General features: G+C 41.5%; 1 protein-coding gene across 1 annotated transcript; it reads left to right on the top strand.

Annotated features, from left to right (window-relative positions):
• The first annotated feature begins 251 nt into the window (after positions 1–251).
• Positions 252–15,267, top strand: LOC135177196 (b(0,+)-type amino acid transporter 1-like). Its single transcript, XM_064146848.1, has 7 exons — positions 252–357; positions 3,095–3,906; positions 6,081–6,214; positions 10,418–10,547; positions 12,557–12,681; positions 13,150–13,237; positions 15,034–15,267. The coding sequence occupies exons 1-7, from the start codon at positions 252–254 to the stop codon at positions 15,265–15,267; spliced, it is 1,629 nt and encodes a 542-aa protein (XP_064002918.1).
• The last annotated feature ends 1,150 nt before the right edge of the window (positions 15,268–16,417 follow it).

Here is a 16,417-nt window from a genome sequence, read left to right as displayed (position 1 = left end):
TCTAAAGACAACTCCTGGGACTCATAAATAAATGTTGCAAAGTATTTGCCCACATGTTTTGTCTAGCTCTTACCTCTGACATTGACCTTCACCTTAAATTAGTTTTCTTTAGTCCTTGAAGCTACTTCTGAGATAAAAATAGTCCTAAGGACATTAAGAAGAATTTGCATTTGTGACTCGAGTATAATCTATTTGTGTTACCTTAATGTTAAAGAACTAATACTTATTGCAGCGTGTCTTTTTAATCAGCAATGCAGAATGTCAAAGTCAATCGCAGACTGAGTCACGCTTCACTGGACAAGGCTGCCTTTTTCAGCAGACACCAGCAGATGGCAACCATCCATTGCAATGTCAAAGGTAAATGAAAAAGTAAGAGTTGTTTAGTGGATTTATGGTGTGGTAGCCTGAAGAACAAAGCTCTGCTACTCCATTAAGAGGAAAAAAACAATACTTCAATTTTTACACTTGCTTATATTCATCTTTTGAAGGGAATCAGTGAGATGCCCTTTTACATACCCAGTTTTGACAAATTATAAAAGGTGACTGATTAAAATATCTTACCAGTCCAGAAAATCCAAAGCAATCAGACTGCTTTAACTTCCACAGGAATAGCCTCAAGTTCTTATCATGATTAATTAGATTCATTATTACTTTAGCTAGAAGCGGTTAAACTAAGTAACAATGATCTTGGATTTGAGAACAGATCTTCCTTTCAGGACTGAATCAGACTGCCTGGTTCACCAAGTAATTAATCCTGATGATCTTACAGAATTTTTTATGTGATTAAATTTAAAGAAATTCTGATTGTTTTGCCAACATTAGAATCATGGAATCATAGAATCAAGCGGGTTAGAAGAGACCTCCAAGATCATCCAGTCCAACCTATCACCCAGCCCTAACCAATCAACTAGACCATGGCACTAAGTGCCTCATCCAGTCTTTTTTTGAAGTCCCCCAGGAGGAAGAACTGTAAAGGTTTGAGAAGATCCTCTCGAGCTCCCCGAGAACTTTTTATTTGCACTTTAGAAAAGAAGCTTCTCCATTAGGAGAACACTTAGGGAGGTGTATTTGTTACCTTACTGGAAGGATACTTAACTGCCTGCAGTTAAATCGAGTTTTCCTTAAGTTTAACCACAAATCCATTGTCAATTAGTTTTGGTATACATAATAATGTATGAATGCACTCAGAAGTAGAGTGTCGACAGTGAAGAAGAAACCAGACCCTTAGGCTTCTGAAGGATTCCAGCATCATCTAACACTGTGACTACGCATTTTAAAGACAATGTGCTACAAATAGCTAAACCAGCTAACGAGAAGAGCACTATCACTTAACACAAGTGAAAAGAAATACTCTGCATTACTGGAATGCCTCCCTCCAAGTTCTCAAGTACTTTGCAAACCATTAACTTGAAACACATTAACTTGTGCCCTGGCAGTGCAAGGTGCACATGTTTAATCTCGAAACTCACTCTTTGGTAGGAAGGCTTAAAAACCTGCCTGGTACAGATAAAGTAACCTTTTGCTTATGTTAAAACTACAGCTTGATCAATTCTGAATTTTCATAGGTGATTTTGAAATTAGGATGAATCCAGCTGGGATCAGTCCCTAAGGAATATTATGAGTTGGTTTTAGCAACAGCTTCTACTATCAATTATGCACCCCATCCCCCAGCAACCAACACACTCCACAATCAAATCAAAACAATGAACCCCTAACCATTATCATTATTTCTTTCACAGAATTATAGAATGCTTTGGTTGGAAGGGACCTTTAGAGACCATCTAGTCCAATTAATCCTTCATCTAATAATAGGATTTATACTGTTAAAAACTTTTTACTCTTTAGTGAGATTTGGTGGTTTGGGTGGGGGTTTGTGTGTCTTTGAAGAAATTAAAGGCTTCTGGCTAAAATTTATGCAGCTTCATTTGCTTTAGCATAAGAAATTATGTTGCTTGTATAGGTGTTGCTTTGTTGGGTTTTTTTTGTGGGCCCATGAATTTTACAAAGATAACTCTTGGACTCTTACAGTAACTGCAAAACTAGTGAGATCCTTTGTGTTTTGTTTTATAAAGTAAAGAGAAATAAAAAATATTTGGAAGATAATAAACAATAAAAATACTTCTCTGATTGTACTCATAGTTTTTCAGTCGAGCAGGAAAGATGGTTTTGAAGATTCAAGGTCTGCTGTTTCCACAAAGAGCTGAGGAAAATATCACTCCTGGTTTTGGGTATCTATCATAACAGCAGTCTGCAAAAGACTGCACTAAGTCTCCTTCTTTACAGCTGCATTAGTGAAGTTTATTTCAAGTTCAAAGGAATCCATATGGAAATTCACTTTTGCTCATATTGATGGCAGAACCCTCCCCAAAATCTGAAATTTTAGGTGTTAGATAACTATGTAGTGGCCATTGGCATTTCTAAAAGCTTGTGGTATGTTTATCTTGCCTTTGCATTATATGTACATAACAACAAAGTCCTCTGAAGATCATTCTGATGAGAATGTGTATGCCTCATATACATTTCCTAGAAGGGACTGTAAAAAAGCTGTTTTATTCTTTTTTTTACTCTTCTCCTCCTCCTTTTTCAAGCCAGAATTGTTCCCTACTATTGTGCAGAAAAAGAGTTTCTTTGATTAAGACACTGAAAAAGTTCTTGTTGAGCAAAACCATAACATGTTGGGAGACAGGTTTGTTTGTTCAATTTATAGTGAGAAATGACAAAAATGATTGAGCACTAAAGCACGTGTTTGAACATTGCCTTTTAATCAAGGAATATATAAAGTACATATTTGCATGGGGATTTTGCTTCCCTGATCCTTATTTCAGGTACTATTCAAAGCACAACTTACATGTGAGGTAAGTGGGGACGCAGTCCAGTGAGGTGCTGAGTGATTCTGAGGTGGGGATGAATGTTTTCCATTACAGTTGCTTGCAGTGAGACTCAAAGATCATTAGCCTTGGCAGAATCTGACCACAGTAAATTCTCAAGATAAGGCAGGTAATGAAAATGTAAAACACAGGAGGTAGGTTTATGTTTCTTGACAGTGTTCAGTATGACTTTTGTAATTATTAACTCAACCCTAAAACCCTGATAGAGTCCTTATTCAAATGCCTCAGTCTTATTCCGCATGATCTAGTAACAACAACATCTGCAAACAATTCCACAATGAAGAGAAGGACAAGAGATTCTCCTCATTCTTCCACAGATCTGAGTGAAGGAAAAGAGAAATTAAGACTGAAGCAAGAGGTTGGCCTGATTAGTGGAGTGTCATTAATTGCAGGCACCATGATAGGCTCAGGGATCTTTATGTCCCCTGAGTGGGTGCTACATCATATGGGGAGCCCTGCCAGCAGCCTGCTTATCTGGGCAGCGTGTGGTGTCCTGGCCATGTTTGGAGCCTTGTCGTACGCTGAACTTGGAACCATAATTAAAGAGTCTGGAGGAGAATATATTTACATCTTGAGGACTTTTGGTTCTTTTCCTGCTTTCCTTTTTGCCTACACTTCTGTTATCCTGGTGAGACCAGCTGGTTTGGCAGCTGTCTGTCTGAGCTTTGCTGAATATGCTGTTGCGCCGTTCTACCCAGGATGTTCATCTCCACAGGTTGTCGTTAAATGTACGGCTGCTGCCTGCATCCTGATTTTAACTATCATCAACTGTCTCAATGTGAGGCTGGCAATGTCTATTATGAACATTTTTACAGCTGCCAAACTCTTGGCATTGTTGATGATTGTGGTGGGTGGATTGGTGCTGCTTGCCAAAGGACAAACTCAGAATTTCCAAAATGCTTTTCAAAACACCACTGCAGGTATTGGGGCAGTTGGAGTGGCATTTTACCAGGGACTCTGGTCCTATGATGGGTGGAACAATCTGAACTATGTAACTGAGGAACTGAAAAAGCCTGAGGTGAGTTAGTGACCTGGGTTTTACTCTATTTAATTCTGCTACCAATATTTTTGATTCTATCTAGGACTGTGTTAAGTTGGGTAATCATAGAATTAGAGCATTGAAGAAAGACTGCTGAGCTTTTCTTCTGATTCATTCTGTCTTCTGTGGCAAGACAACCTGTGGATGTGTCCAGAAAGGATAAAAATGAACACTGAAGCCAAATAGCAGCCAAACTACGAGAAATTGCTGAAGTACCATATTGACTAGAAAAAAAAAACCTGTTAGGCAGCACTTGGTTTATTTTGAGATAAAGTTTCATCTTAGTATTTAGAGGATCTCACTGTAGACACCTAGATTTATGCAGAAAAGCACTTGCTTCTATAATCATTAAAGGTTTCTTAACACCATATACTCCCTAAAAGACTTGAACCATGCATGCATCAAAACCTCACTAACCTCCCCTCATTGCATGAAGGGAGAACTTCAGAGCACATCAAACCACATTAAGGGAGGGAATCTAACTCTGAATGACCCTCATCTTTAAATGTCTGGGTTTTAGGCATTGTTCTATATGCTGTATGCCCTGAAATATCTCACTTGTATCAGCCCTCTTTGTGTCCTATTGCCTCTTCACAGATTAGATGCTACAGCAGTGAACATCCCTTTTTAGAGCTATAGATTATGCTTTCTACCAGTATAGCACCCAAGATTTTATAGATAAATGAAAACATGCAGTTAAATATTAACCTGAATGGCAGCAAAGATCCTAGGATCATGTGGGACTCCCTAACACAGCATCCTGAGCACTGATATTAAGATTCTTGCAGAGTAGAGGCAACAATGTAAAGGAATTCATAGAATCACAGAATGGTCTGTGTGGGAAGGGACCTCCAAAGTTCATCTAGTCCAGCCCACTCTCCTCAACTAGACCAGGTTGCCCAGAGTGCTGTTGAACCTCACCTTGAATATCTCCAGGGATGAGACCCCAGCCACATCCATGGGCAACCTGTTCCAGTGTTCCACCACCCTCATAGTAAAGAACCTGTTCCTAATATTCAATCTAAATCTGCTATTCTCTAGCTTGAAGCCGTTGCCCTTTGTCCTATCATCACAGGCCTTTGTATCTTGTCCTGTGGTGCAAATGTGGAATACAAAGACAGATATTTCAGGCCTGTAAATATACACAGTCTTTCTACTTTTGACATTAGAAGGCACCGTCCCTGGGGGTCTTCAAGAAAAGACTGGATGAGACACTTAGTGCCATGGTCTAGTTGATTGGATAGGGCAGGGTGATAGGTTGGACTGGATGATCTTGGAGGTCTCTTCCAACCTGGTTGATTCTATGATTCTATGATTTCTTTGATATTTGGAAAAGTTTCTTCACTGAAAGGGTTGTCAAGCGCTGAAACAGCTGCCCAGGGAAATGGTTAAACCATCATCCCTGGAGCTGTTTAAAAGACATGTAGACATGTGCTTAGGAATATGGTTTAGCAGCAGACTTGGTAGTGTTAGGATAACGATTGACCTCAATGATCTTAAAGGTGTTTTCCAGCCTAAACAACTCTACCATTCTATGATTACTCTACCAGTTGTTTTTTGCCCCATCTTTCAGCTGCATAAAGTAGTATTTGCTGATTTTACTGAGCCTTGATGTGATCTGTGGTGTTCCAAGATAGCATCCTGTCACTTAAGAAAAAATAATTCCTTCCTGGAGTGAATCTTCTTTGTTCAGCCATACTTTGATCTAGCCTGTGGAGGAGTTAAATGTGATGCAACACATGCTAATACTTCATCCATGTCAGTGGGTTATTTGTAGGAAGATGCAACACTGCAGAAGACATAATACACTGGTAACAAATCAACAGACATTCTGAACCAACTATTTTTAACCAAGATACTTTTAATTAGATTTTTGGAGTTTGTTTGTTTGTTTGTTTGTTTTGTTGTTCTTGTTTCTTTTCTTTCTAAAACCCTGACTTTTGAAATGTACACATTTACTGTTTGTCTGACATCTTTGAGAAACTGATGTAAAACCTGGGAATCTGGATCTAAGTAGAAAAACTTAGTGAAGGAAGGAGTTTGAGTGAGAGATGTGAATGGTGGCAAAGACAGAAAAAAAACAAACCAAAACAAAAAAATGCCAGTGAGGCATGAACGTGCTGCACCTAACACTCTTATCATCCCTCTTCCAGGTGACACTTCCCAGGGCTGTCATGATTGCCATTCCTTTGGTGACATGCCTGTATTTGCTGGTAAATGTGAGCTACTTAGCAGCCATGACTCCATCTGAACTGCTGTCTTCAGGAGCTGTGGCTGTCACTTGGGGGTGAGCTATGCATGTAGCAATGCAGTCAATGAAGTCCAGTTCATTATACGAGTTCTCTTGTGTGTTTCAGGAGATTCAAATGATATTCCCATTGAGAATGAGGCATTGCACTGGTCAGGCTCTGTTGTAGGAAAGTGTGTTGCCAGTCTCTGCTCTGTCGCCTTGAGGGCTTTACCCAACCAAAGGCTCAGGCTGACCACACTCATCTGACCTATGGTCTCCAAGGAGCACCTAGGCTGCCAAGATAGGGTGCTCTGCAGCACACCTTTTACCATTCCCACTACAAACCTGTGGCTCCACTCCAGCTCATGATTTTTCCCATGGATAGTGGTCATAAAGAGGGGGTGAAGTCCACACCAGAAACGTCTCCCCACAGGTGGTGAGAATACAGCAAGGGTGCATATCCAGACCTGGAGACTAGGAGATGTTCACATTTTAGGTATTCCCAAAAGGATGGAGAGGACAGTGTGCTGCCTCATTAATGCAGAGACAGTGGTTTGGGAATGAGATAGGTGACAACTGCATTGGTCTTGTCCACTTGTCACCTGAAAATCAGACCAGACCAGAGTACTTTGGTTCAGTTTCTCCATCTGTGGGTAAATGGAAAATGATACTGACTTCTGCAGCACCTTTGAGAAGGATTGTATAGATGGATTGGTAACTGTATCTTTGTCTTGTGCTTTTCAAGAGTTGCCTGAAATATCTGGTGATATTAAATAGGTTCTGTGCAAGACAAAGATTCTGGGAAGAGAAGGAAGGGATATGAGAGATACAGGCACCACTGACTCCTAACCAGAATACCTTGCCTTAGTCTAAATATTTCCAAAGACAAAGAACCCATGAGAGCCCTAAATGAGTTGTCTGGCAGAAATGCTGACACATTATATTCAGAGATTATGTTGCTGCTCATCCTCTTCCTAAAAAGTCATCAGCAGCTTTGCTTCTGCGTGCATTTCACAAAATCTCCAGTTTGAAGATCTGACTGAGCTCTGGCTGGATGTGTTCTCTAATAGCCTTTCATGTCATTGCAAGTAGGAGCTTCCAAAATTCTGCTGCTTTGTTTGAACACGTTACAAAGCCTCACTAAGCTGCAGTGTCATGAACTTTCCCTGCACTTCCTTTCCCTTCATTCTTGATTAGCTAGCTATTTGTGAGCTTCCTGCTTTTTAACACATCTCCTTTCCCTGCCCGATTAACCTTTTCACCTCAAGAGTGCAATTCAGGAAGATACACTGAACTAGCAACCAGAAAGCTGGGCATTCAAAAGCCTAGACGACAGGTAGATAACCACAGGCTGAGGAGAGTGTTGTGGCTGTGGTTCCTGAGCAAGATACGCAGCTATGCAGGACATTAAGAAAGGATGGGAGTGGTATAAAGAAGCCAGAAGAGGACATACATACCACATCTGAATGCATACAGCATATAAGAAAACTGCTAGAGGGAAGCATTCTTCAGTGCTGAGAGATGCAGCCATAGAAGGAGCTTATGAAACTCCCCCCCAGCATTTCTTTGATGACTGTGATTTAGCAGCTACAGATCTGTCTACTTATAAGAAGTAACTTGCACTAGCACCTGTAGTGTGTACCAATTTCAGGGTCAAACCAGCAGAGCACCAGTCTCAAAAATGCAAAATACACACTTGCTAAAGATTTTATTGCAAGTTTTGTGACACATGTTGTTTTCCCTTGCCATCTTGTGACTATGGAGCCTCATGATCATAGGAGATGCCTAGACTCCATAACTCTGAAAAAGGGAAAACAGTTCTGTTTAGTGCAAGTACCTTAATAACTCAAATCCTAAAGAACCGTAAACCAGATATTAAGCTTCAAAAATTACACATTTTTAGGATTATTGAGGTAGTTAAGCCTCTGCTGTGGTTGTGGAAACCTTATTTCTTGATTTTTATGAACATTTGGGATAGGTGAAACGCATCTTAAAGACATTCTGTACTGATATAAAGAAAAACTTCTGAATTTGTATTTTTTTTCTGAATAATTTTTTTTTCCAATTAGTGTGTTTAGTTTTGTATGTGTGTGTACATGTATGTGACAATCAGCCCAAACACCTACATTTATGTGATGGTTTGGGTGTTACCTGCCCCCCCACACTTTAGAAATCACCCAGAATAGACTCAGCCAGCTCTGGGAATATGAATGAAGCTTATATTTACAGCTTAGCACAATATACAAGCAGATATTTAGAGTATATACAGTTATAGACAGAAATATACAAGGTAAAAGGTAATACACAAACATAACTCCCCTCCCAGAAACCTGAGTCCCCAGGAGGGGCTCTCAACCACCCCTGCACCTTCCCCCTGCCCTTCTTAACCTTACCCCAGTCCCAAGGAAGAATGGAGGTTCGGCCAAGAGGTTAAGAAGCAAAGTGGGTTAGGCCAAATGGAAGGTGAGGTTAGGGTGTAAAATGTTGCTCAGCCAGCAGCCCAAGCAAGAGTGAGAGAAAATGGTGAGAGTGTTATCTAATGTTTTCATTTCTTCTTCCCAAACTCCTCAGCGAGACTTCTGAGGGAAGCAGACATCACCATTGTTTTCCTTTCACAGCCTGTAACATAGTTCTTCTCACCAAAACATTCTAACCTGCTTCAAACTAGCACAATTCATTACTCAATTAGTATTCTTCATGTTGCTTCATTCTGAATGACAAGTTTCACTTTTAGGTGAGAAGATTAATGTATCTTTCAAATATTTACTTCAAACTCTACTTGTAAACCTGTTATGGAGAAAGCAAACTATGAATGTCTGAACATGTTGTTCAAACAGAATTCTGGGATTCAAACAATAGTTTTGGCTTAATCATGACTCATAGAGTAGCAGAAATATGTGCGTGTAGGGTTAAAGGCTTAACAACTTCTGTGTATTGGGAAAGAGGCTATAATGCAGGATATTTCTTCATAGAATCATGGAATGGTTTAGGTTGGAAGGAACCTCCAAATATCACAGTATCACAGTATCACAGTATCATCAGGGTTGGAAGAGACCTCACAGATCATCAAGTCCAACCCTTTACCACAGAGCTCAAGGCTAGACCATGGCACCAAGTGCCACGTCCAATCCTGCCTTGAACAGCCCCAGGGACGGCGACTCCACCACCTCCCCAGGCAGCCCATTCCAGTGTCCAATGACTCTCTCAGTGAAGAACTTTCTCCTCACCTCGAGCCTAAATTTCCCCTGGTGCAGCCTGAGGCTGTGTCCTCTTGTTCTGGTGCTGGCCACCTGAGAGAAGAGAGCAACCTCCTCCTGGCCACAACCACCCCTCAGGTAGTTGTAGACAGCAATAAGGTCACCCCTGAGCCTCCTCTTCTCCAGGCTAAACAATCCCAGCTCCCTCAGCCTCTCCTCGTAGGGCTTCTGCTCCAGGCCTCTCACCAGCCTCGTCGCCCTTCTCTGGACATGCTCAAGCATCTCGATCATCCAGTCCAACCCCCCTGCAATTAACAAGGACATCCTCCATTAGATCAGGTTGCTCAGAGCCTTGTTGAGCTTGACCTTCAATATCTCCAGGAATGGGGCCTTGACTACTTCCCTTGGCAACTTGTTGCAGTGTTCCACCATCCTCATGGTGCAGAACTTGTTACTAACATCTAATCTAAATCTCCTTGTGCTAGTTTGAGATCAATTGGAATATTTTGAGGAGAAGTTAGATTATTGGTTGCAAAAAGAAAACAATGATCAAGTCTACATCATTCATCGGTTTGCTGACAGGGAGAAAAAGCCAAAAAGTAAACAATTTGTCCTTCTCTGATCTTCAGTGATCCTATCACTGCAGACCCTTGTAAACAGTCCTTCTGCAGCCACCTGTTCTTATTCATAGAGTAAGGTCTGGTAGGAACAATTTTTCAGCTATTTCCAAGCTCATATTGTTGACTGTAGTATCAGTACCTCCAGGATTCACACCGCGACATCTGTACACAAAAAGATGGGAGCTTGCCCATTGTGACAGCTTTGTACACTGTTGCAAGGTATACAGGAAAGGTATAGGCAAAAAGCTGCCTTGTCTGTACAAGACAAAGTTAACAGTGACTAAATATTATGGAAACTCAAAGAAGACTTTAAAACATTAGAAAGACTTTGGGGAAAATAATTACTTGAAAATAACGGAGGAGGAAACCTTTCTGGTTCTATGATTAGTATTCGATGCACCTACAGGCTTGGATGTTATGCTGTGAACTCTTTCCTACCTCAGAGACAAAGTCCTGGGCAGCTGGGCATGGCTTATCTCCCTGTCGGTGGCACTGTCTACATTTGGCTCATCGAACGGCACATTCTTTAGCGGAGGTCGTGTGTGCTACATTGCTGCAAGGGAAGGCCACATGGTAAGGACATTAACAAAGGTGTCTGTCTTGCCTTGAGCAACTTTACCTTGCTGTGACACTAAAACAGAGAGGAAAACACAATGTTTGTTCAACCAGTAGAGTGATAGCTGTTCAGGGCCACTTTGTTTCTTGCCCAAAGATTTTCTTGCCCATCTTTTTAACACATAATGTGTATGTTGTCTCCTGAATTTCTTCTTCTGTCATGGAATTTTGGGAAGATACGTAATTACATTTTAAGAACAGCTTTGAAAATGGACAACTGAAATACTGCTGTATCAGAGCACTTGACGCAGGCTCTGGGGTGACCTATTCAATAAACCTGCTTCAAGTAATAAACCTGGCCATGCTTGCATATTATAAGGCACCTTTGCTCACACAGGAAAGGTATCCCAGCACAGTCAAGCTGCCTTTGCATGCAAGTCTGCCTATGTAAGCTGATAAGGTGTTCCAGCCTTCCCATGGGGCAGTCCAGTTCAGATACAGCACAGGATCTATGCTCTTTAAGATCCACAGCAATTACAAGGTGACACCAAGCTTTACATCTTCCCTAGCTGGGGTTTTCACCTGGTTTTGTTAGATGGGGCCAAAACCGGTAGACAAGCAGAGGTCAGACTGCTGCAGCCCTGTGCTCTGACTGCTAAGTTCTGTGTGTATTCCCAAGACACAAACACAAGTATACAACATGGATACACATTGACACATACATATTTATATGTGTATATGCAGATACAGGTAGCAGATTACACAGATCTGCAGATACAGACATACTCACTGCTCACACAAACACCACTGGGGACCTCATCTTGTTCCTCTCCATCTGATCGGGGGCTGCTAGTGGGAAACATATATATATATAAAAACATACATGTAGTGTGAGTCCCTCCAGCAGCTGGGCTCAGACACATTCAGTCCAGTAACTGCCCTGGATCTCAATCTCCCCAGTTGCTGGTACCTGGGCATACAAGTTCCTGAGGCCACTACCACAATTGCAAGTGCTGGTAAGGACTCCCTTACTCACAGGCACATCCCTCCACATCTACCCACAATCGTTCTCCTTCTTAGTGCTTGGGTTGAGCTGCATTTGCCTTCCTTTGTGTTGAGCAGGTATGCTGTGTTCCTGCTGGACCTTTGTTATTTCTTGATCCTTTCTCCCCATGCCACCTGGCATTTCTGATTTCAAGTGTGAAGGATTCCATTCTGCACCAGCTCCACTCCTTGTACATAGGAGGAAATCTTTTATGTATATGAATGACCAGGCTGGTGGAGAAGACTGGGTTGGTGGTTACTGGTTTCAATAGTTATTGGTTCCACAGCTCCTCTTACTGATGACAGTATCTGCTGTATTGTGGCAAGCTCTTAGCAGTTCACATATGGTCTGAATTTGACCATACCAGACTAAAAGCTGAGCATTTATGCCACTTCTCAAACATTCAGCTGTAGCAGAAATCTTTGCATCATATTTTATTTGGGGAAAAATCCCAAAAAAACCCTTTCTCATTAAACCTTCCCAATGAACCAAACAATAAAGAAGATGACAATTCTTTTCATGTTCTGATTTGCTTTGTGATTAGTTGCATAAATGTTTCAAGACTAGTCCTTACCTCATTTTCCAGTCAGCCCAAGAGAAGTCAAGCCCTAGAGCAACATGACAGAGGGTCCAATTTTCTAGTCAACCCAAGAGAAGTCAAGTCCTAGAGTGACATGACAGAGGGCCCGAGCACAATGAGAGATAATTTGCCTCAGAATTCCTTAGACTGCTGCACTAGCACTTAGAAAATCTCATTTTGCCTGCCTAAACTGAGTGTATTTGATAGGAAACCAGTGAGACAAAATAAAGAAATTCTTGAGGGAGGTTTGCATGTTTACAATCCTCAGAGTTGCCTTTATACTAGTTTGATGACTAAGATGGTCTCTGGCTGCAGGCAGAGATCCTACCAGCAGCTGAGGTGGATGAGTAAGGATGTCTGAGTACATGACATGATGGTATATTGTTTTGCTTTGGCTTTCAGCCAGACATTCTGTCTATGGCTCATGTGCGATGCCTCACGCCCTGCCCTGCTCTGCTGTTTACATCAGCTATGTCTTTAATTATGATAACATCAGGAACCTTCACCAGCATGGTAAACTTTTTCAGGTATGTATGCAGAACGTTCCTGTAGAGTGTTTCTTTTTGGCATCCCCTGTGCTCCTGGCTTTTGACATTATTTTAGAAGTATATTCTTTTAAAAGTCTTTTCTTTAAATTGTTTGTTGTTGTTGTTGTTTTGAGCCTGGGCTATTGCTTTCTAATATTGGGGGGGGGGGGGGGGGGGGGGGGGAGGATGGGAGAAAGAAAGAGTTCAGGAACCAGCATCTTTGCAATACATGAGTGCTTCTGTCACTATATACTTAATCCTCATATGGCAAGAAATCCATAATATTCAGATAATTCTAAAGTTCTCATTGCTTGTGCTGCAAAGGAAACTAATAGGAGAACTACTCAATTTGCATCAATATTCTCCTTTTTAATTGGAGATTTGAACATCTGGGATTTTGGCCTGATATCCTTTGGGGTTTTCACTCCCAGTGTAATGCTGCCTTTTGTTGTTGTTGTTTTCTTCCAGTTTTATAGCATGGCTTTTCTATGGCATGACTATTTCTGGTCTCCTGTATTTAAAAATCAAGAAACCAGAACTTCCAAGAGCTTACAAGGTGAAGTAATAACATTAATCCTTCAAGGCGTTTTTCTGTAGTGCCCAAATGACCAAGAGAGCATTATGAAGGAAGAGAGCACTAGGGCTGGCTGCTTATGAATTTAGTGTGGTTATCCTTCTTTTTTTCATTTCATGTTTTGTCTCAGCAAAGTCAACAAGAGGCAAGATAGTGTGAAAATACAGGCGTAAGTCACGTCTGAGTTCTCTCTCTTGATAAGCTAATAATGCACTGCCTCCTCACTCTGGAAAATTCATCTACCATACTTTCATTCTTTCTGAGAGATTTAAGAGGAAAATTAAGGATGATTCTGATCAACAATGCAATCCCGTGTTTATGCTCTCAGAACTTGGTCACAGTCCTCAGAGGGTAGCCCTGGTGTAAAAACCTTTCAGAAGACAAAAAGGTCAGGCAGAATGTCCCAAGTCCTTTAAGACTGCTCAAGGAGCAGTTTGTTCCCCACGGAACAGATGAATTGAAGAAAATCAAGAACTACCTATTCTTCCCCCAGTGCCATGAACCACATGAGCTGCAGCACTCCCTCAGTGAGTGAGGAATCTATTTTTATGGAAGAGATTCTGGGAACAGGATATCTATGAGAATGCAGGACAGTGACTTTTATCTGAGGCAAGCTGACTGAATATCCTGGTTTTCACGGGATTCCTCCAGGAGACAGAGGACAGGCCGACACTGCTAGGCTATGCAAAGCAATATTGAGCATCCTATTGGACTTAGCATGATAAGAGCAGTAGTCTAGTCTTTTAGCCTCTGTGACTCTGTCCTGGAATTAGGATGTTGAATGAGAATGATCATCCAACTTGCTGGCTGAATGGGATTTGAGGAAAAGAAATTTTGTCACTGCAGTAGCATTTCATACACTGTTTAAAACTCCTACAATCTTCCAATCCTGCTCCTGCGAGGATGTCAGCCTGCTGCAGCCTTTGGCTTGCTGGCCTGAATTTCCTTAACTAGAAGCATCTCATGGCTGAAGCTTCCAAGTCAACTCACAATGGCTCATGTCCTGCAAGATCTGTGTGCGTGTTGCAGGGTTATACTGAATGGAAAGATTTCCCTTGGTTTGAAAACAGTAATTCTTAATACCACTTTGCCAAAAGTGTTAGAACACAGTGGAGAGAGGAGAGCACAAGACAGGCGAAGCCAAAAGCAGGTCTTCTCCATGCTCTCACAGGTGAATGCTCACACCTTTGATCAATATCACTTGTGTTGCACAAAAGGCGCAAAAGGAAAATCTCAGCTTGAGCAGTGAAATGAATCTCACCTTGTTGTGAAATATTTTGTCTTGTGCAATCAGTAGCCTTTGAGGGAAAATGGCTTCAAATTTAAATTAAAATGCTCACTGACCAGGCTTACAGGAACAGACTCTGAGATTGCCTGTCAACACATGAATGAAGGGTTTAGCCCAAGGGTGCTAAGGTTCAGTTATGCAAACCCCTTCATTACTGTGTGTTTTGTCTACAGTTCAACTTTTAGATCCAAGGCAACAGGAACAGCAAGAACACACAGGGCACTAAAAGTAGTAGTTTGAGTCTTCAGGTCTAGGAGGATAGAGGAGACCAGGGGTTTGTAGCAGTGGTGTAGCTCTGGCAGGGATGCTCAGCCTTGTAGCGGGAGTGGGCTGGGAAACAGGATGTCTGGATTAATTGGGATTTTTAGATGATGCCTCACGTTGCAGCAGGGTTTCATCTAAAAAGCCTCCTGCAGAAGTTTCAGGGTTGTCCAGGCCCACAGTGGCCCAAGATTATGTGAGTCTTTATACTGATGTTTTTTTTTCACAGGTCCCAATTATCATCCCAATCATTGTGCTGATGGCAGCTGTCTACCTGGTGTTAGCTCCCATCATTGATCAACCAGAAATTGAGATCCTCTACATTGCCCTGTTCATTTTCAGTGGTGTCATTCTTTATTTCCCACTGGTTCGCTTCAAGTGGCACCCTCGCTTTTTACAGAGATTAACTTTACATCTCCAGTTGTTCCTGGAAGTTGCTCCAACCACCAGGGATGCAAATTGAGATAACATCCTCCTGGCAAATTGAGATAGCATCCTCCTGACTGCCTGCCTGTCACAGTTGATCCCAGAATCTTGCTTTTCAAGGCTCAGAAAACATTTTTCTGTGAGGGAGAATGAGTAGAATGAAAGTATCACTAAAATGTTTGTCTGAAAGGGACTAGAGCCCATGACTCCTCATATTTTCTTAACATTTTGAGAACATGTTTTCCTCATTTTCAGCTCTGCCTTGGCAGATTACATACAGATTCCAAAGGAATATGTGCTTTTGCATTTTCCATCCCAAGGAGAGCTATTCTATTTCAAGGCCATAGGCAAGAAAAGCCTGAAAATGAAATGTTATAGCAGACTATGACCCTAAACCATTCCTGGCAATGCCTTTAATCATTTGCACCTATTTCCACCCACTATAACCACAAATCTTCTCAAATAAATAAAGCACAGGCATGTCATGTTCACAACAACCAAAAAAAAACCCAAAAACCCAACCCTTTTCTACTGAGGTATTCACCTGAGACTGTAATTTTCCATTGCTCCTTCCAGTCCCAGCTGCACAGTTGCAAGCTCTTCATCTCAGATATCATCCTATATTGCCCATAGGAAAACCTCTCTTGGAGGTCTCTTCCAACCTGGTTGATTCTATGATTCTATAAATTAAGAAATACTTCAAGCTTACTGGATTGAGAATGCACTTGTCATCTGGTATGTGAGTAATGTCACCTGTGTCCTCACTAGGAATGGATATCTTTTCATGGTAAGGACCCAGGTGGTATTACTCAAGTACCAACAGCCACCTAATGCCCTTCCTGTAATTTCCTCAGAGACAAATAATTTCTCTAGTGAGAAGGTGAGAAAAACCAAATCTACAGCATATGTGGCAGCAAGATACTGTCACTGTCAATTAAAGAAACCATATACTGGTCTAGAGTAGGAAAATTGTGCCTCAGAGATCAAGGACAGATTCCATCTCTTACTCCACTCTGGTGAAGACACATCTGAAATACTGCATCCAGTACTGGGCTCTGCTGCTCAGCAGGGAGTTGTGAAAACAGCAGAGACAGGCTCTTCTTAATAGCAGCTGCTAGGGACACCAGCCACAAATTGTTGCTTGGGATGTTCAGGATGGACTTCAGAAAAGTTTCTTTGCCATGTGG

The sequence above is a fragment of the Pogoniulus pusillus genome, chromosome 7 (genome assembly GCF_015220805.1).
Source record: "Pogoniulus pusillus isolate bPogPus1 chromosome 7, bPogPus1.pri, whole genome shotgun sequence".
In the NCBI taxonomy this organism is placed as follows: Eukaryota; Metazoa; Chordata; class Aves; order Piciformes; family Lybiidae; genus Pogoniulus; species Pogoniulus pusillus.
Note: the sequence above shows the minus strand (reverse complement) of the source record. Positions and strands in the feature narration are given on the sequence as shown.

Bases quoted from the DNA above. Each gene is read 5' to 3' on its own strand.
- LOC135177196 (XM_064146848.1), top strand. From the start codon at position 252: ATGCAGAATGTCAAAGTCAATCGCAGACTGAGTCACGCTTCACTGGAC. The intron at 10,548-12,556 runs GTAAGGACATTA...TTTGGCTTTCAG, and splicing joins CTGCAAGGGAAGGCCACATG to CCAGACATTCTGTCTATGGC. The intron at 13,238-15,033 runs GTGAAGTAATAA...TTTTTTTCACAG, and splicing joins AACTTCCAAGAGCTTACAAG to GTCCCAATTATCATCCCAAT.